Below are 26,396 nucleotides of genomic sequence, written 5' to 3' on the forward strand. Positions count from 1 at the left end.
AGCTATAAGCACCTACGTCAAAAAGTAGAAAAACTTCAAATAAACAACTTTAATGATACCTCTGAACAAGAAAAGCAAGAGCAAACCAAACCCAAAATTAGTAGAAGGAAAATAATAAAGATTAGAGTAGAAATACATGAAATTGAAATATTACAAAAGATCAACAAAACTAAAAGTTGGTTTTCTGAAAAAAATAAAATTCACAAACCTTTAGCCGGAGTAAGAAAAAAGAGAAAACCGAAATAATGTTTTCTTTTTCATCTCTGATTTTAAAACTGATACCGCAGAAGTTCAAAGGCTCACCAAAGGCTACTGTCAACAGCTGCATGCCAATAAATTGGAAAACTTAGAAGGTTTTTGGTAGTCAGCAAGAGAGGACCTGCCAGAGGTCATATGGCTTCAGGGGCTCTGTCTGTGTCTGCCTGTCTGTTTCTACTCTGAGTGCTCTGTGTGTGTGTGTCTGCCTGCCTGCCTGCCTGCTTACCCTGAGTGGGAACAGGAGGCTACTTGTGAATAGCGTCTGTGTGTGTGTGTGTGTGTGTGTGTGTGTGTCTGTCTGTCTGTGTGTCTGTCTGTCTGTCTGTCTACACCCTGAGTGGGACAGGAGGTTGCTTGTGACGCCTTGTTTGTGAAGGCCGTCTGTCGATCATGGACAGATTGCTGGGTTTTTGTGGCTGGAGATGTCTGTGGAGGTTCCCCCAGCACGTGGCTCTGTCTTCATATGCATCTTAGTTTCCATCCGAAATCACTTGTTATTGAAATGAGAACCCTTCCTGTCTAGTTAGTAGTACCACTAGGAGTAAGTGTGTTGTGGAAGAAACTGCTTAGCATCTCTTTGATTTCTCAAATGTTTTTGCTGAGACCCAGTCATCTTTATTCTGGGTAAGGGGGGAAAAAAAACCCTTGGGTACCCCCTTTTACCTTGTGCTGTTGCTGTTACTCTGAAGATATAGAGAATAGAGTATGTGTGACTATAGCTGTCATCAGATGTTGGACCATTCATGGACACAGTGCGACACCACACCTGTAAATCATGGCTTTGCTTCTGCCAGGAGGCCTGGTGGAAGCACCTGGCATGATGCGTGGTGCCTCTAGTGACCCACGTGCACCTTCCTGCTGCCCATGGCCTTGATGTAGCCCCCGTGGGATGCCCTCCTGCACATTATCACACTCTGAAGAACAGCCTGTGGAGCACAAGAGAGAACCAGGGCGCATATCCTCTCCTTTAACTCTGAGCTCATATTCTGTGCTGGTGATTTCTGTGAGTCTGGTTGGTTGTCGAGCGAATTTAGGTGCCTAGGCGGCATTACGTGCGGTATATGTTGGCACGTTATGCTCGAGTCCTGGTACTCAGCTGACTTCTATGAGCTTCAGCTGCTACTGAATTAATGATTACAAGGGCTTTATCAGCCGTGGAACTGGGTGTGGCAGTGACAAAAAATTGTTGGAGAATTGGTTTGGGACTGAAAGAGGTAATAAAAATCTAGGGCCTCGGCTCGGGGGTGGGGTGAATGAAATAGGGAAAGACACTTGTACATTGAAGTAATTGTTCCTTTATAAGCTATACTGAAATATGACTTAATTTTCAATAATTGATGAAGTATCAGAAATGGAAATCAGTTTATCTCAATTTTCATTTCTGAATGGATCAGGGCTGTGGCACTGGACCAGATAGGAGTTGAAATCTTTGCATACTTTGTGGCCCAGCACTGAGCAGTATTTCTGCAGTGTAAGAATTTAACCCATTTTAGGTAACACGTATCCGATAATTTTCCTGTGCCGCATCTCTGGCTGTGTTCTTTTTTTGTTCATCCAACTTTGGCCTTCCATCATTACTCAGTTATCTTCAGTCCTCCCAGTGAGGCACGCAGTGTTCTGTCATCCTAGAAGCCAGCCTCTTCCAGTGCTGTACTGTGCCCCTGAACATCAACATCACCTGCTCAGATGTCAGTATGTAATGTTCTCAAAACCTGTGTGCCTTCAGTACCTGGATTAAGGGGCGGGTCCTTCCGTGTCTGTAAGCTGGCAGCAGTTTGTAGCTCGTGTCATTGAGACTGCATATTGTCTTACATTCAGTTTACGTTTGTAATTGTTTCATATTCCCCAAAATGATAGCAGTCACTTTAAGGAAGCGACTGTTTCTTACCCTGTTTCTAATCTGCTCCCAGTGCCTTGTAATGGTGCTGCATACTTACAGTAGTTGAAATTAATTTGTGAGTCAGTGACTATCCTGCAAATGCAGACAGAACTGTGGCTAATCCCTGAAGGCTATTAAAACCCCACTTACCTGTTCACAGTTGGAAATGGGTCTGCAGTAGTGCAAATGCTAGCTTACTTTGCCTTCAGCTGTGCTTTAATAAACTAAACAGTAAAGCTCTATAATAAATGCATGACACATTCAGGATTTGGAAACATGGCTTGGATGAGTTAGTGTTGTTCAGAGCTTCCACTGATGGAAATGTGCTGTATCTGCTATACAAATTTCAGTAGCCTCTAGCCACTGGGGCCGTGAAGCTCTTGAAATGAGGTTAACACAACTGAAGAACTGAACTTTCATTTTTTTATTTTAATTAACCTTACTTGAAATAGCTGCAGGTGGCTAGTAGCTATTGAATTCGAGGGCAAAGAAGCATGGCAGAGAAGGCAGGTGGGGCAGCTTCTCATCTGTGCAGAGGTCTGTTTGTCACCGCCACCACCAGGAGGACTTCTGCATCCTCACCCTTAGCCCGCTTGTGTTGTGGGAGAGGCCCCGGCTGTTGCAGACCTCACTGAACTTCCTCTCCCTGCGGGTACCTGTTGTGCTTCTGTGAGCCTCCTCCATTACACAGGGTGGGGACATGTCTTGCTCGGACAGAGATCAAAGGAGCGCTAAGAGAGGCAAAGAGATGGAAAGTTAAATCTTGAAGGAGGGTGTTGGTCTTTTTTTTACCCAGCACAGAGAAGAGACTGGTAGGTGGAGGGAGCACTTACATTTGGTATGTTCTTACACAGATCAGCCGCCTGAACCTGTGTGGGATATTTTTATTGTCTATATTTTGCATTTCTGTTGTCTGTATTATTTACATTAACTACAATAACTACGTTATTGCTGCGTTTTAGAAGCAGAGGTATACTCTCATTTCTTTTCCAAAGCCCATGTTTTATAAAACTGACATTTATCTAGTCTGGAAGGGAAGGCCCACGGTAGCGGGAATGACTGAGTCTGAGGAGAGGAGGAGAGAAGGCGGCGGCGGCGGTGGGGTTTGGAACTCTCACGGCTTTACTTCCTTGTGCCTTTCTGTCTCCACAGCTCTTACTGTGGGACGTACCGGTAACAGCTCAGTAAATTTTATTACATTGATTAGAGCTGGAACCGTCTTTTTGAGCCTCGGTTAACAGTTAATAAGAAATGAATAAAAAATTGTTGCAAAACAGCGAGAAGACCAAGTTGGCATAAATTGAGTACTCTGTGTTTTGAACATGAGATTTTTCCTAATACTTGTGACTTGCTGATTCTCCTGACGATGACTTTCTCCAGCCACTACTTAGCAGCTGCAGAGTGGAAAGCAATGCTGAGGAGACACACCCAGAGACTGGATGGGAGGCAGGTGGACTAGGAATGCTGGGCCTGAGGTCCTGCCTGCAGGGTTGAAAGGCATGTTGGGAGCCAGAGTGTGCTGTGGTCTGAATGTGTTGCCCAGATCATCTTTAAAACTTAGTCACCAGCTGGATGGTATTAAAAGGTAGGGCTTGGAGACAGGTCGTGAGGATGGAGCCCTCATGAATGGGATCAGCTCCCTTGTAACAGCTGTGTGGGAGCTGTTTTGCCCCTTGCCCCTGTGAGGATGCATAGGGAACCACCTGCGGCTGCCTTGATCTTGGGTTTCCAGCCTCCAGAGCCGTGGGCAGTGCATTTCTGTTGTTGGTACATTACCCAGTCCGAGGTGTTCTGTTACCAGCAGGGGTGGACCAAGGCCACGTGCTTATCTTATCTGCGGGGATGGCAGAGCAGAAGCGGTGTCCCCATGAGTTGCAGGCCTGGACCCTAGTCCTGGGCTCCGTCCACCTTTGTGTTGGATGATGCCGTCTTTCCCTTTTTTTGCATTCCTCTGTCATTTTGGTTAAGTACCTGCTCTGGGAGATTCCTGAGGAGCAAGTGCATGTTGGGCAGTTAATCCACGTGAGTGTGAACTGTTGCCTGAGATGGAGACAGGGGGAGGGATTTCCACCCCTCATTTCAAGGGGGGCTTCAGTGTCTCTAGGCTCTGGTACTGAGGAGCCCCATGCTGTTCTGTCTTCTTGGTGTGAAACCAGTGTTTCTCACTCAGAGCCCTTTGTATCCTTGTTTCTGGGCTTCGGAATGACCACACTGTTGTCTGGGGCCCCAGTCTTCTTTCAGCCCGTGCTGACGTCTTGGACATCTTTGATCTTGTGCCTTGCACTCTTTTTGCTTAGTCATGTGATGATTTCTTTGACTTCTGCTTAAGTTTTTGGCTTTCTGTATCAGGAACTTTTATTCTGATGTGGAATGACTATCAAATTTCCTTTTTCTCCTTTGCTCCTTCATGTCCCCCCCTTTTTAGGCAAATGTGTTTGTGGTCCTTTCATGCCTGAAAACACTTTGGAAGTGCTCTCCAGGAGCTTGGACTAGTGACTCTTGTTTTCTGGAGGAATCCGTGGCATTACTGTTTTGGTCCCTTTTTTCCTGGCTCCTGTTCCCTGGGTAGAAGGATGTAATCCTTTTGGGAATATCGTGGGTGTCTGGGGAGCAAAGACGCCCTGGGGTGCAGGGAAGGTGGTAAGAGTTCGCATGGGCCTCCGGTTTTCTGCACGTGCCCTTGCTCCGGGTTGCTGCCGGTGTCCTCACCCCAGAAACCCTGAGATCTGGAGAGGTGAGCATGTAGTACCCTGTTAGGCACAACCCCCCGCTGAGGTGGCACTGCCCAGGGCCCTGATGCCTGCAGCTTGTAGCTTGTGCCGACTCGCCACCCCTCATATCTGTTTTGCAGCTTCCATTGCTCCTTCTGGTCATCTCTTCCTCATTATTTTTGTTCTCTTGAGTTTATGCTTTTTGGAAAAGCCTGTTAACTGTCAGGATGGTGGGGATCTAGGGAGGAGAGGCACCTGCTAGGTGGGCTCGCTTTTCAGTCTCTAACCTGAAGGGAAATGCAGTTTTTGTATTTTTTGTTAGCCTTTATGCCACTTTGGTAGAAAACTTGCAGACCAAATAACCACATTCAGCAATTCTCCTTATTTTATGCAAAACTGAAGGCTTTGTGACATGTTTTTCTCACTGCCCAAAGAGCTTGGGCCTGAGAGTTGGTCCTGATGTAGTGCGCAGTCCTGGCAGTCTGGACGCTGCAAGAGAGGACCTGGCAGCAGAGCTGCTTGCTGGGCGCCCCTTCTCTGCTGGACTCAAGGCAGCAACACGTGTATGCTGGGGTCGGGGCATCTCATTTTCACAGATAGGGTGCAGAGGAAAGTTTTCCTCACTCAGAGGTATACTGTGTTTGTCATTAGCAGCTGTCCTTTTGTCTGTAAAACTGATGACGATTTCCGTTTATGTCACATTTCTCCAGGTTGCCCGAAGCTCAGCAGAGAGTCGGAGGCTGCTTTTTAAACCTGATGCCGCAGATGAAAACCCTGTACCTCACATATTGTGCCAATCACCCTTCTGCAGTGAACGTCCTCACGGAGCACAGGTTCGCTCACTACGCTCCTGGGCAGTAGGGAAGGCGGGCAGCTCTGTGTCCTTCATAGGGTGCAAGGATATGAATTTTAATTACCTCTCAAAATTAGTGCTTGAGAAGTACTGGTGAGAAGTCTTTGAAATGATGGTGAGTATTGTTGTAAAAAGAGATTTTTTTTTGATGTCTCCCCTACAGCCTGGAGCCCTTTGGCTAATAGGTTGAAGGAGTCGGTAAGTGTTGAGGAGTGTAGCCACAAGCTTAGTCAAGGGTCCTGGAATCATATATCTCTCAGTTCTTAAAAGTGGAAGTATACGAGTGCAGATTACATCAGCTGTGAAAGGATCGAATTTCAAATTAGGATCAGGTTTTATATACAGAACATTAAATTGGAGACCATTAGCTTTAGCTTTTCAACCTGAAACTAAAAACAAGTGCAACAGAGACTGTACAGATTGTTTTGCTCGCTTTATGAGACACGGCAATGTCTGCTTCCTGCAAATTGGAGGAAGATGTTTCTCAGCTGTTTCAGTTATTGAGGAGGACCTCGGTCCTTAGAGAGTGTTAAGAATAGATTTGTTTGAGGATTGGCTTGGAGGAGACCACACGTGGGCTTAGAGAGCTCAGAGGCTCACTTTCTGCTTCTAAAAGAGGCCAAGGAATTATATTAATGTTTTACAAAAAATTTCATAATTTTTTTTTGCAAATAGAAGTTCACGTTTTCAAAACCATAAATGGAAAAAGTATTGTTTTAGTAGTATCAAGTTAAATGCCATTGTCTTTCTAACTTAAATATTTAACTTCAGCTTACTCTTCATCAAACATTTCAACTCAGAACTTAGAAAGCCTCTTCAGTGAGCAGGTGTTCCTCGCCTCTTGAGAAGCACATCCGGGGCTCAGGTTTGGCCCTGCGTGGGTGTCCTTCCACAGACTAGACCTGGTAGCAGAGCGGACTTGGCTGTGGCTGTGACTGCTGCTGCAGGCTGTGCAGCCATGGCAGGCTTCCTCCTGTCTCTGGGTTTCAGCGTCCTTTCCTGAAAGAACTCATTCACAGGGATATTGTCGGCATTCAGAAAAACTGTCAGCAGATCGTGTCAGGGTGAACACGCTTACATGTTCAGTGGATGTTTTGTTGTCTTCTATTGTTTAAAAAAATAAAAAAGACCCTGGATAGTTACTGTTTCCTGGGCGTGCTCCAATATTAAAGGATTAAGATTTTGTGAACTTCCTATTTGTTATTAAAGCATCTGCAGCCCTGGAAGGAAAAAGCAGCCTTTAACAATGCAGTGAAAGGAAAGGAAGTTAGAACACACAGCAGTCACAGAAAAGGAGAACCCAAAAAACCCCTCCCTCCATGAGGTCCTACTTGGGAGTGTGGGCTGTGTCAGCAGTGTCTCTAAGCACCCAGCATGCTTTCAGTTACGCGCTATCCCCTCCCCTCCACTCCACTCCTGGGGATTTATACATCGAATGAGATTTCCACAAAAGTGCAGTGCAAGTATTACATTTGTATCTCTGGAATTTCTTCAGGAATTATTGATGGAGCGATGAGGAAGATGAACAGAAAGTAAGTGGAATGTGAGGGTAACATTAGAAAGCCTTATTTTTTTCTCCCCATCCCCTTTGTTGGGGGAAAGGAGTTGATCCTAGATGGTGGGATTGGGAATGTAAATAGGGGGTAGGATGGACAATTTTGGGGGGAAGAGAGTCTTAACTCAGTATTTTCCTCCCAAAATCGAGCTGTCCTACAGATGACATTGAAAGTCACTGAGACTGTTAGTTTCCTAAAACCCAAGGCATTCAAGAGCAGTGCATGTGCGCGAGAGCTGCATTTAACTTCTCTGTAATTACGTTAATGACTGTGGTTGTTGGGTCTTAGATGTACATGTAGTGTTTTCCTGAAGTAACAAGAAAGAATACAGGTGGGTTTTAGTCAGGAGGGTCTTTGTGCCTCCTCCCCAGGGCTGCCCAGAGAGTGAAGGGGCCGGCTGAGGCCCGCTCTGGACAGCAACCCCAGGGCATGTCACTTGCTTCCGTCAGAGCCGCAACGAGAGGAAGGTTCCCCCAAGCCAGCAGATACCACCACTGTGGAATGTGAGGCTTGCGTGCCCTCCTGAGGTCCTTGCACCCTGAGAACTCCTGCTCTGTTGGCCACAGATCCCTCCCCGCCCCAAAGGCCAGGGCAGTGAATTGGGGTCACGCCTCCCTGTGCCAAGGCTCTTTCCTACTTCCTGCCTCTGTGCTTTGATTCTTACTTGTCCCTCTTGCCGGCCTTTCCACATGCGTGAAGGTCTTTAAGCTGCCATGCCTGTGGGCGCATATCTGCTCATGCTGTTTTGAGTCATTTTTAAGGATTGGTTGAAGTGTAGTGGGTTGAAATTTGAAAGTCTGATTTGCATCCTCACAGTCCTTACATTGCTTGGGTTTAAGTTCTAAGTGTGAGCCCGGTGGGTGCAGAATGCCATCTCCCAGCATTTTAGCAGCTTTGACCTTCCTTGGTGTCCTGTGTTGGAGGAGGTGCTTGTCTGTGCCCGGCTATTTTGAATGAACTATGGGTGTTGTAATTTAGTCTGTGAAAACGATTTTTTTCCCAGCAGTTTGTTCCTTTGTGATTGGCCCCATGATTTCATGTGTTTTGTGGCTGCCGGCAGCCCACGGCGCTGCGTCAGTAAGGACCCAGGAGACCCACTGTGCACGGGCTGCTGGCATCAGCAGAGTGAGGCTGAAAGAGCCATCTTTGGTCAGAGTAGCCGTAACTAGCTGTTTCATTTTATTATGGCACTAATTTTTTTTTTTTTAACTTCAAACTGAAGCAAAAGCGATCCACAAAAATTTATGAAATTCTATTTCCTTTTTTAACTGTATTTGTGCCAGCATTGTAATAGTGTCTTGTGGATATTAAAAGAAGTTAGTATTGCTTGCACACATTTCACTTTTTTGGCTTCAGGGCTTTTTTCGAGGCCCATGGTGATGAGGGTAACTCTGTTTAGTTTTGTCAGTTTTTCTCTGCTGTACCATAGTTAGGAAATTTCACAGGTAACCCTGAAACACAAATAATGATTTGAATGGATTTTTCCTTGATTACTGTTTTGGTAGAAAAGGCCCTTATGTGAATTACATTTAAAGGAGTTGAGATATATGTCATAAAGTTGGATTTTCATGGGACTGCCTGATAAATTCTCCAACACCTAGAGAATTGTTAGTAAAATATAAATTGCTTCTGTCTAAAGCCCTATGTTACTCTATTTGTGCTTTAGGAATGGATAGTGAGTGATGGGAAGAAAGGAGCTGTTTTGAGTAAAAATTGGGTGGAGGGGAGGGACGCGTGTGTGAGGAACAGGCTGCCCAGGGTCAGAGGGACTGGGCATGCCACCCACACAGCGGGGGTCCACCTTGGGTGCAGAACGTCAGCTGTTCCACTGACAGTGATGGCTTGGGCAGAGGCCTATGTGCAGGCTGTCCTTTGTATCACTTACATAATTTTATGTCTGCCCTGCCCAGAGATGTTTGGGGCATTGACATCTATGAGTGCTTGTTCTAGTGCCCGGCATGGCGAGCGCTCCTGTGACCGCCCCTCTGTCCTTGTTCTCCTGCTGTCCGCAGTGCTCAGTGTTGTCCCAGCTGAGAAGAGGGCAGGGGACAATGGCTGTAGTGGCTGCAGTGGAGGGGAGTCTGTCCCGGACCCTCCTCAGTTCCCCACCCACCTCCCGGGGGAAGGGGGACGCTAAGGAAAGAAGGCAGATGATGTGTCCATGTTTAGAAACGACAGGAACATGTGCAGTGTGCTCATGGGCTCACGTCAGTGTATCCTGCATGCTGATCAGGACACTTGCTGCGCAGGTGTTACCCACAGCGGGGCCCTGAAGACGGCACTGCGCTTGATGCCAGTCAGCCCAAGCTTGGGAATTCCTCAAGGAATTGATTTTGGAAAAGCACTAAGTTACAGACAAAAGGTGCTGAGTTGTCTCTTGTCCACAAAAGTGCACTTGCTCTCTTGGGTGCGTGTGCTCTCCCTCACATGCCCGCATGTGCGTGCTCTCTCTCTCATACTCTCTCTGTCTCTCATACACACTCTCTCTCTCTCTCATACATTCTCTCTTATACACTCTCTCTCTCATACACACTCTCTCATACACACTCTCATACACACTCATACACTCTCATACACACTCATACACTCTCACACACTCTTACACACGTACACACTCATACACATACACATACACACTCATACACTCATACTCATTCTCATACACACATACACTCATACACACATACACTCATACACACACACTCATACACACTCATACACACACACACACTCATACACACTCATACACTCTCATACACTCATACACATATACACTCATACAGTCTCATACACTCATACACACACTTTCATATACACACATTCATACACTCTCATACACACACTCTCTCATACACACTCATACACTCTCTCATATATACTCTCTCATACACACACTCTCCTACACTCTCTCTCTCTCTAGTACACTCTCTCTCTCAAGTACTCTGACAGTTTCTGTGCTACTGATTTTTAAAACTGCATCAGCATGATGGGCTACCTTACAGAAATAAAATAATTATAAAGCCTTATATATGGAGTTGTGAAAGTGTTTATCGTCTTAATTTTTTTTTTTTAATTTTTACAGAGACGGAGTCTCACTCTGTTGCCCAGGCTGGAGTGCAGTAGCAAGATCTTGGCTCACTGCAACCTCTGCCTCCTGGGTTCAAGCACTTCTCCTACTTCAGCTTCCCGAATAGCTGAGACTACAGCTGCATACCATCACACCCGGCTAATGTTTATTTGTATTTTAGTAGAGACGAGGTTTCGCCATGTTGCCCAGGCTGGTCTCGAGGTCCTGAGCTCAGGCAGTCTGTCCCCTTCAGTGCTAGGATTACAGGTGTGAGCTGCTGGAGACCCACATATCCTAAAGCTGTGTTTAGGGTGAACTCCCTTGTGGAGACCCATGCATCCTAAAGCCGTGCTTAGGTTGAACTGTCCGAGACTGTTAACATTCACCGTTTGTGGACTCGGTGTCCTCTGGGTTGGCCTAAACACTGTCTGTCTTTTCACCGGGAGCCTTTGGTGGGTCTGGTGTCCCCCAGACCTCTGGCAGTGGGCAGCGTGGCTCGGGTGGTGCAGTGGGAGGCTCCTGTGAGACCAGAACTGGAAATTGGCTGTTTCTCAGTTTTGCTGTTATGATTTTCACATTTATTTTAGGACATTGTTTATAAAATAAGGATATAAGTATCTCTTCCTTCTAAGGGAAAACCTCTAGACTAGGAAAAGTTGTTCCTGGGATGAGTGCCATGGGTATCCTCTAGTCAGCTCTGCTGACTAGAGACCCCGGGTCTCCTAGGACAGGTGTGGTGATGAAGGGGTCGCCGGGGTCTCCGGATGTGGCATTGGCTGCCGGCACTGGTGCTGCCTCCCCTCCTTTCTGTGGGCTGCATGCTGTGAGATGTGTGGACTGATAGCACATGCAGCGTGAGGGACAGCAGACCCAGGGCCTGGCAGAGGCCTCAGAGGTCGCCAGGGAAGGGGCGTCGCCGTCAGGTGACTGTCAGCCATAACAGACATGTGGGTGAAGAGCTGGACCACCCATTGGCCTGTGTCCTCTGCCACAGCTGTGGGAACGCATGAGGACCTGCTATAGGGAAAGCTAGGCGAAGCACCTCAAAGGGGATGCTGAAAGAGGACGATAGGAAGATCTACAGCTTGTTTCTCACCCTTTAATTTTGAGATATGCAGTCGGTTTCCTCGTCTGCACACAGGGACACCGTCGTTCCTCATGTGTTGTGGGGGATGGCTGTAACCGCTTCTGAAGTTCTGAAGCATAAACCCGCATTCGCTATCTGTACACAGGGACACCTTCCTTCCTCACGTATTGTGAGGGTTAAATGTAACAAAGCTTTTGAAGTTCTGAAACCTAACACAGCGTTTGCTCTCTTCTCTTGCTGCTTCTCTCACTCCTCACCCCAAGAGCCGCCCAAGAGCCGTTGCCTACTCCCGGCTGAGTGCTGGCAGCACGTAGGTGGGGCCTGTTTGCTGGATGAAGCCACATCTGGGGGTGACCACCATCAGCGTGCTCTAGCTCTTGGCTGGAGCAGCTCGGTCCTTGTTCTTACCACCTTGAGACTGAGATGATTGGAATCTATTGTGGCTCTGAGCGTGCACGTTTCCATGGAACACGTCTGCATGGCACTGAAGTGCCGGAGGGCCTCGCCATCGGAAGCATCTCGTGGAGACCCACACATCCTATGCTGTGCACAGTTACTGTTGCTCATAGGAGAGCAGCAGTGGGACCCCTCGGGTGGTGGGAGTCCTATTTGGCATTTCCAGATAAGCAGTGCAGATTTGGGATAAAAGCTGGAGCCTTCCCGATGTTAAAAGCAGCATTCATGTTGCATAAATCCTGGCTGTTGCTCATGGAGATCAGAGGGCCACCATGGTCTCTCATTACTAACCACAACATCTTCTCTCTTGCCACTTGCTGCCCAGTGAGGAGTTGGGAGAGTTCATGGAGACCAAAGGTGCCAGCAGCCCTGGGATTCTTGTGCTGACCACAGGCCTGAGCAAACCCTTCATGCGCCTGGATAAATACCCTACGCTGCTCAAAGAGCTGGAGAGACACATGGAGGTACTGCGCTGTCATTCCCTTCCTCAGAGTCCTTACCAACGATTAGTGCCTGCTCAGACTTCCTGTGAAAGAAGCCAGAACTAATGGAGTTTACGGAGTTTTAACTCAGTGGATTGTCAAAATGATTTTGTTAAATATTATGTTTGTCTCATTACTCAGCTCTGTTAAAAAACATTTACCCCTTATCTCTTTTACCCACTGCTGCTGATGGAAAAGTTTCCAAAAGCTGAAACATGAGAACTGATTTTCAGATAGTGTTAAGATGTCTTACTTGGATCATCCAGCTACAGACAATATGTGCCTAAGTTATAGGGTAATGCTGTACTAATCATTTAATGAATGATTATGCTCTTTTAATTTTGAGTAACAGGTTGCAGCCTAGCAGACATTTGGGTAAAAGTTACTCTCTTGGCTTGGGTTGGCAAACCTTTTCCATAAGGGGGCAGACTCTAAGGTCTTCATCACAGCTCCACAGCTCTGCTGTTTTAGTGCAGAAGCAGCTAGAATACTGCATGTCGGCCGGAGCGGTGTTCCAGGGAGACTTAATGATGAAGCCAGTATTGGCTTGCCCACCCCTGCTGCTTGTGACTATTCTGTTCCAACTTATATTTCCCCTAAGTCCAATGGCTTTATGACTTTCTGAAAGACTGACACTTTAATGCTGAGGGAAAAGAGGGAATGTGAAGGGTTGAAAAGTATTAGAAAAGTTTCAAGCTGGTCTTTAGAAAGTACCTTTTTAAGAAAATATTTTCCTTGTGAAAGCTAATTGTATGTTTCTTTTACTCAAAGGATTATCATATAGATAGACAAGATATTCAAAAATCTATGGCTGCCTTCAAAAACCTTTCAGTAAGTGATTAAGCATATTGTTTTTCCCCCCAGACATTATTGTGGAAAATGAATATAAAAGAACTGTCAACTGAAAAAGTCAAATGATTAAAAAATGTCTTGTACTGACATGAAAGAAAAACAGAGTCGGCATTCTGTGGCTGGTAAACTCCTTTTAGTGGACTGTGGTAGAATAATTATTTAAATTTTTAAAAAGTGCAGTATAATTGATGTTAGATCTACTTTAAAATTACTTAAAACATTTTTTTTACCCTCCATTCATGTTGTATTTAGTGATTTACTGCGAAAGAGAACAGCGGTGGTTCCGTTGTCTCTGCTGTTGTGTTGTCTTACCAACTGCGGTTTTGAAGTATATGCCTTATTTTATAGCACGAGCTATACTTTTTGTTTCCTCTTTTCAGTCTTCTGTATTGGCAAACACTAACAAAACCAGAATGGGAAGACAATTCTTGTCCACATTTCTTCTTCATACAAGTGTCAAAATCTGCTACAGTTTTTCTAAACTAATACTTAGTATTCCAGAGCAGTTATGTGCGTTGCCTCTCTTGACTTGATTTCATACTTTTAAGCAAATACTTTCAATTCCATGTAATTAAGCAAATTGTTCAATAGATGATCTACCTGAAGAAGTAAGATATAAAGCAATAATTGTCTTAAGGATGATACAAAGCAGTGTGGCCAGAACTTAAGATTCTGGAAGTTTGTCTTTTAACAGTGTTGTTCTGTGTCTGTCAGGCCCAATGTCAAGAAGTCCGGAAAAGGAAAGAGCTTGAGCTGCAGATCCTGACGGAAGCCATCCGGAACTGGGAGGGCGATGACATTAAAACTCTGGGCAACGTCACTTACATGTCCCAGGTCCTGATTCAGTGTGCAGGAAGTGAGGTACTGCCATCCACACGCACACGTGGCAGGGTTTCTGTCCCACTCGTAGGGTCTCGTAGCAGAAGATTTTAAAGAAATCTCAAGCAATGAAAACTTCTGATAGAAGCTCTATCTTATAATTTGTGAGCTACTTTTTATTTTTGACACATGAAAGAGGCTTATGGCATGTTAGAGAGGCTTAGAGCTAAGTGTGGACTTGTTGACCAGTTAGATCCAGCTGAGATGAGTGTGGCCCAAAGCCCGTGTGGACGGAAGGATAATGTACAGAAAGACTTGCAGGAGGCCTGTACATACATCTGCACTGGAGCTGCATGTGCTTTTCTGGCCAACAACTTCGTCCCAAGGCTCTCACTCTCAGGGGCCAGCTCTCTCAATGGTTGGGTCATTCTACTTTCCTGTGAAAGAATGTTAGCTGACATATGCTGTGGGAGTTACAGTTTATGGGTTTAAGTGAGAGATCAACCCAGATTTTGTGACATACCCACCCACACACTGAAAATCAGTTTGTTTCATGATTCACATAGACGTACGTTCAGTGGGTCACTAAACAGGGACCTCTGAATTTTATTCTACTTTTGCAAAAATCACATGATCATAACATGCTAAATGACTCCTTTTTGAACACAAGACTCTAAGGAGAATAAGAAAACTAAAACCTAAAACTTTTACAGTGTGTTTTCCTGTCCACTTATGAAATACCAGCCCTTCTACGTAGTCTTGTAGTTTGGGTGCCTTAAGAAACTGATCGTATAAACCTCAGATCTTTTTAGAAGCAGTTTCTTTTTTAATCATGCTCTTTTAAACTTTAAAATAATCTGTGGAAACATTACCCAAAGTGTGTTTGTAATATTAGATCTACATAGCATTGGTGGGTGTTACTCCAGAATGCTTCAGAGTGGTCCTGATCATGACTGAACGTAGTCAGTGGTAAAGATTCTTGATGACAGAGCTCCTCAGACTTGGCTCTGTGTGTTCCCAGTGTATGCTGTGACTCTTCAAGAGGGGAATATAGCAAGTCACTCCCAGTGACCTCTTTCAAGTGTGGAAGAGTCTTTTCCAGGTGCTTTGCATAGGCCTGCTGTCCTGAGGAATATAATCGGGGAAGCTGCTTCCTAGGGCCTATTTCACTTTTTGGGGCAGTAGTTTAAATGTCAACATGTGAAAAGGACTGTCTGGCATTTCTGTGTCTGATTTTGGATTCTTAGGAACTTTTATCTTACACTTAATGGTCTTTGGCTTTTATCTTACTGAAGCAAATGATTTTTAATACAAAAGTAATACTTTGAAGTGTTTGTTGTAAACCAGGTGAAGTTTATGGGGTGGGTGAAAACAACACTGAGTTAACATTTGGGAGGATTGGGGAAGTTCCAGGGATTATTAGTAGACCAAAATTGATTTTAACATTTTACCATATCCTTTCTTTAGCTTAAAGACTCCACCTATTGCCCCTGACCCTACTAAAATTTTAGGTTCTCTCCTTTTTCTCTGAACCACAAAAAGAAAATTTTAGCTTACCTGAAAATGGTTAATCACAGAGCTGAACTCCTTAACTAAATATTTTTTCAAGATGTTACACAGGCTAATTGTGAGTCCAGGGTCTTTTAATCATTCCGTTTACTTTCTTACCTTTTGGTTTTTGAAGAATTTAGAAATCTTTCTCTTATATGTTAAAGTTCTCTTAATCATATTTTAAGACTTAGTACAGAATTTATCATAATTTTGTTTTCATTTAATTTACCTGATAAAATTTGATAGAAATACCTAAATAAGAAATTCATGTAATATTTCATAGGGCCCAGTATAAATAAGTATTTGTGCTCACATTTGTAAGTAGATGTTTTTTAAGAAATTTTTTGGATTTTTTTTTTTTTTTTTTTTGTAGGAAAAGAATGAAAGATATCTTCTACTCTTCCCCAATGTTTTGCTAATGTTGTCTGCCAGTCCTAGGATGAGTGGCTTTATATATCAGGTAAAACACAATTTAAATTTATATTTTGTTGTGTATTGTGGATCTGAGGGTAATTTCAGGCTGGCTTTGGATTTTGTGTTAAATATTAACATTTATCTGTGTATGTGCTGTGTATTCAGAGATGGAAGTACAGCCTCTGTGTGTTTTGTAACTATGCAAGCTCATCCTATGTTAATTTAAAAAAAGGAAAGAAGTGTGAATCTGTAGAGCAACCTCGTAAGGACACAGACTGCTGTGGCAGAAGCCAGTCTCTGTCACTTCCTTATGTCATTTCAGGCAGAGTACCTTGCTCCTCCCAGCTGTAGTTTTGTTCTGTAAAATGGGTTCAGCTAGGGCTTGTGGGGTAGTGTAGGCTAAGATCTTCTGTCAGTGCCACAGTGCTGCCCAAATGCATCAGCAATTAGGAAGTGATGTAAGTAGCATGTGTGATCATTTAACCGTTCTCATTTTTGTTTCCCCGCTTTTCTTTGAGAAAACGTGAGAGCGGATTTGAGAAGGAGGTGCGAGGGCGAGCAAGGCCTTTTCTGTTGCGACAGTGGTTTATAGTGGGTGATAGATGAAGGAGCTGGCATTTTTTTCTGTGTGTCTAGTAGATGCACTTGGCAGTTTTCATTCTTCTTTTTCTGTGACGTTACAGAGGTTCATGTCCTTCCCATCACCTTTCTGAGGACTGGCCGGCCACCACATAACCACTGCAGCGGAAGTCACTGCTTCGTGTTCTCTGGGTTGCATTTCATTATAGCATGTGTTGTTTTGTGTTGTCCCAGCAGGGATGTTGACACTGTACCTTCACAGAGGCTTTGTCGACCTCCCAGAGAGGACTTGTTGTCATATGCTTACTCCGAAACGGGTGCTTTAGAATTGGTGAATTACATGTATAGGAACAGACTCAGGAAAATAAGGCTGTAGTTTGTGAGGTCACTGCTGAAGAGAGGTGATCTGTGGCTGAGATAGTGCCCACTAGAGTTTTCCCCCAAACTGGCAGCTACTTTAAGTGACCTTGATAAACCTAAATCTCTGTCCTTTCTGGTCAGCACTGTCTGGCTCCCTGTTTTATATCCCCAGAGTCTCATTTCACTGGCTGGAGACAGGGGCCTTCTCTAACCTAAGGGAGAAGAGGTACCACTCATGGCAGGCTTGAGTCCCTGCCTGTGAAGCTGGTGGTCACACTGGCTTTGCCCTTGTTGTGTTGACAGGCTGCTGGAGACCTCATCTCAACAACTGGATTTTATTTTCCATTCTCAGCACAGTGGTGACCCATGGTCTCTGTATCATCAGTATCCATTTCTACTATTAGAACACTGGCTTTGGAGGATGCTAAAAAGCGTTTGATCCAGCCATAGTCATAGTGGTCTATACACTGACGCTCAGATGGGCTAGGTTAAACGCAGTTGTGCGGTTTTATTTTCTGTAGGACTCACAGCTGTTAAAGTACTTATGTGCATTATGAATCTCGGAAAGGAGTTCACAGTGTGTAGCATTTTTAAAATACGCTTGGCCACAGAAATGTCCAGCAGTCTCCTCTTCCACCTGCTATGCTTTAGGATGGGATTTCTCCGCCTGGGCACTGCTGACCTTTTGGACTGGGTCATTTGTGGCCTAGGGCTGGGGGCTCAGGGAGACTGTCCTGGGCACTGTAGGGTATCAGCAGCCTCTCTGGCCTCTTACTTGCTGGACGTCTGAGCCCCTGCCAGGCTGCGGCACTGCCACCCGTTCTCTTTGGGGGGGCACGCCCCCCACACCGGTTGAGCAGCACTCCCTCTGGAGGTGCTCACGCAGAATCCTGCTCCGAAGCTGACCGTGTGCTCCCAGGCAGCACGGCCCAGATACACACGGACTCTCCCTGAGGATTTGCCGGGCCACCGTGCACCGTTGGCTTCTATGAGCTGCACCGCGGGTTTTGTGTTCACTTCTGCCTTGTTTGTAATGACCACTTTGTTCCCCATTTTGATGTCTCTCCGTTGACGTCTCCTGCTGCAGTTTCGATTTCTTCCGTGTTCAGGGAGGACTGGGTTGCCACCCATGTTCTGCATCGTGTGCAGCATTTAGCACAGCTGCTTATTTTCTATTTGATGGATCACAAAGGAGAATGTTATGCAATTATTGTTCCTGCCTCAATTTCCCACCCTTATTTTGACTTTAAACTTGGAGCTTCCTCTGCATTTCTTTATGAGGCAAATACACGCTTCTTTTCTGCAAAAATGTCTGTTATACACGGTAATTTTTAAAAATCATAATGTGTGATGTTTTGTGTCCTGGTGCCTGTGTTTAGTAGCAGCTCGTCAGATACAGTGTGTGTTCGGGCACTCGGTCCCATCGCCAGTTGAGTTTCTTACTCACAGTACAGTATTATGATTTATTATTTGAGATAAAGATTTTTGTATTATGCATGTATCTGCTACATATGAGCTTCTTTTGGTTCACAAACGGTTCCTCTGCCAATTCTAAAATCATTTAATATTTACTTTAATAATGGTACCTTTTTCTAGAAAAGCGCACTAATTGTTTTTTTTTTTGTGGGGGGGGGTCTTTTTTAGGGAAAGCTTCCAACGACAGGAATGACAATCACAAAGCTTGAGGACAGTGAAAATCATAGAAATGCATTTGAAATATCAGGTGATAGGCACAAGCTGTGTGAGTGCTGTGTCGCGGGGAGGAGAGGCAGCTTGTCCCGCGTGCACATTCTTGCTTGCATATTTCAGAAGGTGGTGTTTAAGCGTTGAGTGGAATTTGGGAGTGTGTGTGTGCATGCACGCGCTTTTTACCTGTGTTTCCACTCGGCCTATTTTTTCCCTTCTCTCTTCTAGGGAGCATGATTGAGCGGATATTAGTGTCCTGCAACAACCAGCAGGATCTGCAGGAATGGGTGGACCACCTACAGAAGCAAACGAAAGTCACGTCTCTGGGAAACCCCACCATCAAGCCCCATTCGGTGCCATCTCACACCGTAAGGACTTAGCACTTCTCCTTCCAGACTCCAAATGGTGGCATCCGTGGCTGAGCTGTCAGCAACTGATCAAGTGCTTTAAAACCTAATCAATATTTGGGTTTAAAAAAGGCAAAACACTTGCTTCATATTTCTCTGCAAATATTTGGTCCTCTTCGGGCTGTAGTGAATTGTTTCCCAGTGAGTGTTCTTGAGAAACCGTCCAGAGTTGTACTTCCTCACACATAGTTCAGAGGCGCTTGGGCGGGAAGCTGCTTCTGCTCAGCGTGGCCCTGGAAGACTCATTTAGGGGAGTTTTACACGAAATTATAGATGATTTTCCTGATAATTTTAACTGTTTATTATGCTTCATTTAAGAGAGCGAAAAATAGATGATTATGATGATGAGAAAGGCCAGATTCATGTTGAAGGCATTAAAATAGAATTTATGGCACACTGTTTTGGTTTTAAGAAATTGAGGTATCTTTTACTTAGAAAGGCTCAACAACTCTTTGTATTTTTAGAGAATTACCACTTTTCAAAATAGATAAGCACTGAAGTTGCAGTGTTTAAACCTCTCCTGGCGTTCTGTGCTCAAGAAGTTGGTACCGGGTTAACAGTCCTTTATCAAGTAATACCGAAAAGCTGGGCAGAGCTTATAAAGAATGAGTTATGATGACACGGCATTTTCAGCCTGCAGATGTCCTTGCATCCACATTGGGTTGTTAGGGTCAGTTCTGTCCTGAGGCTCACTTTCCATGTTTTATTCTTCATGTTAAGGTTGTAGCTCAAGAAGGATTGCTGTATTCTGATATTCTCATTAGAGCTTCATAGTCCATCTGATTTCTCTCCACAGTATGGAGATTATAACTACTCACTGGCTTTTAGCTAGCATTTCATTTTTAATGGCTCTGCCATTGTAAAATTCTCCATTCTTTCATGTAGATCAGTTTATCCCAGGGACGTCTGTGTACACATGTGTTTATAAAGAACAGTGGGGATGAGCCGCTTCACTCAGGTTTTCAACAGCAGCCTGAAAGTCGACTTCTTAAAATTTTATATCAAGTCAGCTTTTCGCTGTGGCCAGATCCTCTGTCTTAGTGTTTCTTTCACTGGTGGCTGGGAAGGCATCCCTCCAGCGTGGAATACACTTGCCTCACAGCTCTCCCACCAAGTTTCTTTTGTGGGATGACGTATTCTCCTGTGATCCAACTCTGTCCAGCTGAAATCATATTCTAATTTTAGCATAAAGCATACATACCTCCTTTGATTTTTTTCAAGAAAAGGAGAAGCAAAACCAGATATTACTTATCTCTGACGTTGTTGCTAGAGGGGATGTCTTTCATAACCGTATCCATCTATGCTTTATTTCCTACGGAAAGATTACCTTGCCGTGGCTTCCTAGCATGGCCTCCATCTTACCACACGTCCCTCCCCCATGCAGGGACTAGAATGTGATCCTCGTAGTAAGTTGACTGCACCTGTTCTTGAAATCATGCGTCAGCTCCTGTGGGGCCTGCCCTCGTAGCCTGCGTTTTGAATGTCGTGCATGTCTTCAGAATGCCGACCCCACTCAGGTTTCCAGTTCACAGCGCCGTGCAGCTCATTCGCCCATTAAACGTGCCTTACTATTATTGGCTAATTTGAGGTCATTAGCTGATTGTGAGAATTACTTATTTTATTTAACTTTTCTCATTTAACTGCCATTTTGGTGGGATATTTTGGGTTTTCCAGGAATATAAAATTTATTAATAGCACACCCCTCTAAGAAGTTAATTTTTCATTAACTTTGATTTGATTAAAGTTGAGTTTTCTAAGAAAATAGCCTGTTTTATACCAGGGTTTGGCAGTTAAAAGCCAGATGGTAAACATTCTCTGCTATACAGGTTCAGGTCTCTTGCAACTGTACTTTGCCCTTGGAACAGAAAAGCAGCCATAGACAGGAACAGGCCTGCTTGTGTGCCAGGAAAATTTTTTTTAAAAAACTAGGCAGTCAGGCCTTAGTTTTGCGCAGCCCTTTATCACCAGGTGAAGAATAATATGTGACTGGGGAGAATCACCTTTCTTCCTACAGCCACATGCCCTGTGTTCTTTTTAAAATTCTGATCTTTGTACTAGATGAAGTAGCTTTTTTCTATTAATAAATGTTACTGCATAGCCAATTAATGTGGCTAGTCGATGCTCGAGCGGTGGGGCCCCAGCTTGAGCTGCCCCTCCTGCCTGGAGCAGACTCCATGGGGAGCTCCACGCTCAGCCCAGGTGGTGCAAGGTGGTGTCTGGCCCCAAAACCTGACTGCTGAGAGTCAGAGATTCAAACGAAATGATAAATCCTGGGGTTTATTTCGCACGGAGTGTTTAAGAATGGAAGGAAGTGCGTGGTAACCACCCTTTCACAGTGAGCACGCGAGTTTCAGGTTCTCTCTGCCCTTCCCGCTCTGTGCTTCGGCAGCTCCCCTCCCACCCGGTGACTCCGTCCAGCAAGCACGCAGACAGCAAGCCCGCGCCGCTGACGCCTGCCTACCACACGCTCCCCCACCCATCCCACCATGGCACCCCGCACACCACCATCAACTGGGGACCCCTGGAGCCTCCGAAAACACCCAAACCTTGGAGCCTGAGCTGCCTGCGGCCTGCGCCTCCCCTCCGGCCCTCAGCTGCTCTCTGCTACAAGGAGGTGAGGTCCCTTGACCACTCAAACAGCCAGACAACGGTGAGCATGCCTCGGGCCCCAGGGGTGCCAGGCTGGTCGTTCGGTACACAGCAAAATGCACCCCGACTCCTAGAGAATGGAGAAGGGGGGGGTCTGCCTGGGTTCCCTGGTTATCTGCTCTGCTGCTGGGAGGCCCATGGTTACCCTGTGTGGGAAGGTTGTGTAGCGCCCCCTCCTGTCTCGGTTCCCTGGGTATCTGCTCTGCTGCTTTGAAACCCGTGATTACCCTGTGCGGGAAGAGTGTGTGCAGCGTCCCCTTCTTCCTGTGCCATGCACAGAGGGGCCTTTCCTGTGCTTGCCAGAGTACTATACCCCTGGGGGCCAGGAGCTGGAAAGGGGCTGATTCCTAGGTGGCTTTCCCTCCCCGTGCGTGAGGCCGCCACTCTGCACCTGCATGCTGTCTGTTGTGTCTAATGACCCCTCCTCTAGGTTGGGGATCCTGTCTGGGAGCCCTGCTGTTCTGTCACCCAGTACCATTTGAGAGGAAGAGAACACTTACTGATACAAATGAGAAAACAATTACTTAAGGCAGTTCCCTGCTTTGATGTGTAAGAAATCATGATGCAGTCTTTGCTCATCTCCCTTCTGATGCAGCATTTTTTATTTGCTAGGTGCAAAGTACAATTGTAATTAATAAACATAAGTATTAACACGTTCTTACACTTTTACCTAAACCAGCTTGGATGAGGAAAGGAAGTGTCTTGAGGAGTGTGTTCTGAGAAGTATTTTCACCTGAGGAAGCTGATAATTGAGATGAGTCTTGTTTTCATAAGCAGTTGAGTGTGTTCATTGGTGAGGTATAAGGAATGGCTGTGAGTTGGGCATGTGTGTGGCTGCAAGGGTAAGGGTATCGTGCCTGTGAATGTGAGCAGCAGTGTCATTGGTGGGTGTGAGCGTGAGGGTGATGCACTCTTGCCTGGCATTGTGCCTCTGTGTCTGATCAAGGCCACATTTGCCAGGGGAGCTGGAGAAGACCTTTTCTACATTCTTGCCAGCAGCCTTGAGGGCTTTAAGGTCCATAGAAAAGTACTGTGTGAGAACTTATGATCAGTGCTTTTCACTTTTTGTTCTTACTGAGCTGCGTTTTTATGATCCCTTGCAGGTAGTCATGTGTGCAAGTCAGAATTTTTTCTATCAAGGGAAGTTACTTGAAGAATGCTGGTGTTCCTTGTATACACAGTCTAAAGAAAAAGGGAACTATTGTAAGAACTGGTGGAGATTGAATTACTAGAGAAGATTGGGATAAAACTGTTGGGCAAAGAAGTAGAAAGGGCAAGGGAAGGGGTATTGAAGTGAAGATAAACAATTTGGTTTTGCCAAATCTGGCTGCACTTGCTTTGCCAGCTCCATGCTGGGAGAGAAGGGCTCACACCAGGTAGCTGCTGTCTAGTGTTGCCGAGCACTGCACGGCATTGGTGTGGAGAGTGATCTTGTGGAACGTGCGAGGAGGACTCGGAGGCTCGTGGAGGCCGCTTTGCCGCCCGCTCTGCCTGGCTCTGGGCATTGGGTGTGCTGTGTGCTCCGTGACTGACTGTGCCTGCAGCTGTCCTTGGAGCACGTGTTGGGTGGGCATTGGCTCTTCAGGGCTCTTCATCTCAATTTGCTTTGAATTAGGGAAGCCAGGGAGCACGTGTATAAATGTTTCTTCTGGAACAGATTGCTGCTGCATTTCTAAGAGCTTTGAAATTTTTATTTTTATAGGAAGATTTTTGTTTTTTAAATGTCATTTTAGATTCAGAGTTTGTGACATGGCTGTATTGGGTGGTGCTGGGGTTTGGGCTTCTAGGGTACCTGTTAAAGAGGAAACATGGTACCCAATGGGTAGTTTTTCTGAACTCACCCCCATCACCCTCCCGCTGTTGGAGCCCCCAGGGTCTGTCATTTCCATGATCATGTCCATGTGTACCCATTGTTTACCTCCCAAGAAAAGACTTTTAAAGGTAACTTAAAAAACCCAGCTTTGTTCCCTCTGGTTGCAGCCTGGTTCATTCCATAGCACAGCTTGCTTCTGAGTCCTGGTTTCGCATGTTAACATTTGTGATGGTTTATGTCATTGGGATGATGCAGAAACCAGCCTTTTTTGATACTGGTATTTAACACATGATTGACACTTGACACCTTACCTGCTCTGCTGGACTTGGCTGTGTTCATTTTGTTTTTTGCTGTCGTCTTTTGTGCGTGTTTGAGAAGCTGTTTGAAGAGGAGGTAAGGGGTGGGCCGTTCTGTTTTGAACACCCTCCGAGCTGTGTACTTGTGGGCCCTGCAGAGCAGCCCTGGCCGAGCTTGGCTGTGCTTCCGCACTCAGAGCAGCCCTGGCCGAGCTTGGCTGTGCTTCCACACTCAGAGCAGCCCTGGCCGAGCTTGGCTGTGCTTCCGCACTCAGAGCCCGGCAGCTGAGCACTTGCTCTCTTTTCTTCTCCCTGAGACTTCAGATATTTCTAAAAGCAATTATTTTTTACTTATTTATCATTTAATGACAACTTTAGCCTCCTCCCCTCTTCCCAGTTAACTGTATGGGGAGTGGGCGGGTCTCCCCCAGGGAGTGGCTGCCCCTCCTCCCTCAGGAGCGTGCAGGATGTCCGTGCACACCACCGCCAGCCTGCCTCCTGGCGACACTTCTAATCACAGAACTAAGAGGACCCAAATGGCACCAGGGGTTTTATCAGATTGAAGAAAATATATTAGCCAGTGACTAATACTGAAAATGCCCTATTGATTTTAAAATTAATATTCAGAAGCTGGTAAAGAAAAATCAAAGTAGGAAAAAGCGAGAAGCTCTTATCAGTGCTGTAATAATTGGAGTGTTATACCTTTACAGCGGCCTTTCTGATTCGCGAGTGGAAATGATTGGAGTATGTCAGCATTTTCTTTTCTATTTCCCTAGGATCTTAGTAAGAGTCCCAAGACCATGAAAAAGCTGCTGCCCAAGCGCAAACCTGAACGGAAGCCTTCGGATGAGGAGTTTGCATCACGGAAAAGTGAGTGCCTGCGGTCCTTGTGGAGAAGGACGCGGCCTGCTGGTCGCACAGGCCATGGCATTCAAGGGATAGAGGGAGGCGTTGGTGGCTTTCTGAAGACTCTAAACAAAAGTAGGGTCTGCCTCTTGAGGCACTGATAGGAATAAGCTGGGTAGCATTTACCCAAGCAAGCAGGAGAAGTGCCTCTGTGTCAGTGATGAAGCCTCCGTCAGTCTCAGCACTGCTGCCTCATAGCCCTGTCCTCATCTAGTGTGGGGCCAGACCTGGAGGGCTCCCCTGCTCATCCGGATCTCCCTCTTGCCCGAAGGATACTCCACCCACACTTCCTCAGGTGCCATCGTCTCCCAAAGCATGCTCCATCCGTTAGAAGCATGACCTGCTGTGTGGGTTGCCTGCTCCTCAGGGCTAGGCGTCCGACTCAGCTCTGGGTTCCTGCGTGGCCTCTCAGCAAGTACCTGGCACCTATTAGGTGCTCGACAGATAGCTTTTGAATAAGTGGAGCTCTTTTCAGAAGCAAGTGATTTTCCTCGGGGCGACTGCTGGGAAGGGGTGTACCTGAACAGATTGCTGTGCACTGATAGGTGCAGCCTGGAGAGGGTGAGCCAGCCCTGGGGAAGTTGCAGAGTCTGTCCTCCAAGGCTCTGCCCTGTCCTGCCCCTGCCCTGTCCCACCCCTGCGTCTGAGTTTGGTCTGTGCTAGTCCTGTGCCTTCACTGCTCACCTCCCCCAGCCTCAAGAGGGGGGCCCAGCAGCCATTTAACACACACACACACACACACACGCACACACACACACAGTGCCGTGCCACCGCTGGCCTCCGTCACTCCCATCTCATCATCAGTCAGCCCTGTGAGATGACTGTGCTGGACTGTTTATTCTTTTCTTGTCCTTGTCACCTGATGTCCCTAGCAGTATAAGTCACCATCCTGACTGTCCTTCTCTTCAGGTAGCCCAGATCCCTCATGAGATGGTGAAGCCCTGGGTCTAGTGGTGGAACTGGAGCTGGTGCTGGCCGCCTGCTCTGCTGTTCACTGGCTGTGCCACGGCTTCTGAGAGAGGCTGTTCTGTGGACCCCTTCTTTCAGCAGGTCCAGGGGCAGCACTGAGCTGGGCATGGGGCTGGCTGCAGCTGAGACTCTCATTCATGGACGTGTGCTTTGTCAGCACCTTCATGGGCTAGGTGCAAGGGACAAGGTGTGGACCAAAGAGCTCCCTGTTTGCACAGAGTCATGTTTTTGTAGAAGGATGCAGACAAGACACAAAATGAGTGAACAGTAGAGTGTGTGCTGGGCCGTGGGGTGGCACAGACACCCAGTGGGGAGGGCAGGGGGGACTTGGTGCCAGGACACCATGTGAGCCGCCGGGAGGCCAAGCAGGTGTCTGGGGAGGAGCCCTCCAGGCCTGGTCACAGAGACCCTGGGCAGGACCCCAGGCTATGCTCAAGGAACAGCATGCTCTGTGGGCCAGAGCTCCCCTGGCAGAGCGGGAGGTGACACGGCACCCTGAGCAACAGGCAGCCAGAGCCTGATTCTGCAGAGAAGATGACAGGACCCGGGTTTTCACAGGACCAGGGGCTGCCGTGTGGAGAACAGACAGGCTAGAGAGGGTGATGGGACCTGGGTTTTCACAGGACCATGGGCTGCCGTGTGGGGAACAGGCAGGCTAGAGAGGGTGATGGGACCTGGGTTTTCACAGGACCAGGGGCTGCCGTGGGGAACAGACAGGCTAGAGAGGGTGATGGGACCTGGGTTTT

The 26,396-nt window shown here is 46.3% G+C and overlaps 1 protein-coding gene across 13 annotated transcripts in view; it reads left to right on the forward strand.

The window, feature by feature from the left end:
• Positions 1-26,396, forward strand: part of ARHGEF7 (Rho guanine nucleotide exchange factor 7) — a 188,867-nt gene that overhangs the window by 147,098 nt on the left and 15,373 nt on the right. For 7 of the 13 annotated variants that reach the window (XM_017502080.2, XM_017502109.2, XM_017502132.1 and 4 more), the window contains 9 exons: positions 5,559-5,681; positions 12,193-12,331; positions 13,121-13,180; positions 13,916-14,062; positions 15,945-16,031; positions 18,569-18,647; positions 18,839-18,978; positions 21,407-21,667; positions 24,552-24,645. In XM_017502080.2, coding sequence (XP_017357569.1) covers positions 5,559-5,681; positions 12,193-12,331; positions 13,121-13,180; positions 13,916-14,062; positions 15,945-16,031; positions 18,569-18,647; positions 18,839-18,978; positions 21,407-21,667; positions 24,552-24,645 — 1,130 coding nt within the window. The remainder of the gene's footprint in view (positions 1-5,558; positions 5,682-12,192; positions 12,332-13,120; positions 13,181-13,915; positions 14,063-15,944; positions 16,032-18,568; positions 18,648-18,838; positions 18,979-21,406; positions 21,668-24,551; positions 24,646-26,396) is intronic. The other 6 variants (XM_017502150.2, XM_017502085.2, XM_017502116.2 and 3 more) reach the window with 1 other exon arrangement.

Source organism: Cebus imitator, unplaced genomic scaffold (assembly GCF_001604975.1).
Source record: "Cebus imitator isolate Cc_AM_T3 unplaced genomic scaffold, Cebus_imitator-1.0 Scaffold14, whole genome shotgun sequence".
Lineage (NCBI taxonomy): Eukaryota > Metazoa > Chordata > Mammalia > Primates > Cebidae > Cebus > Cebus imitator.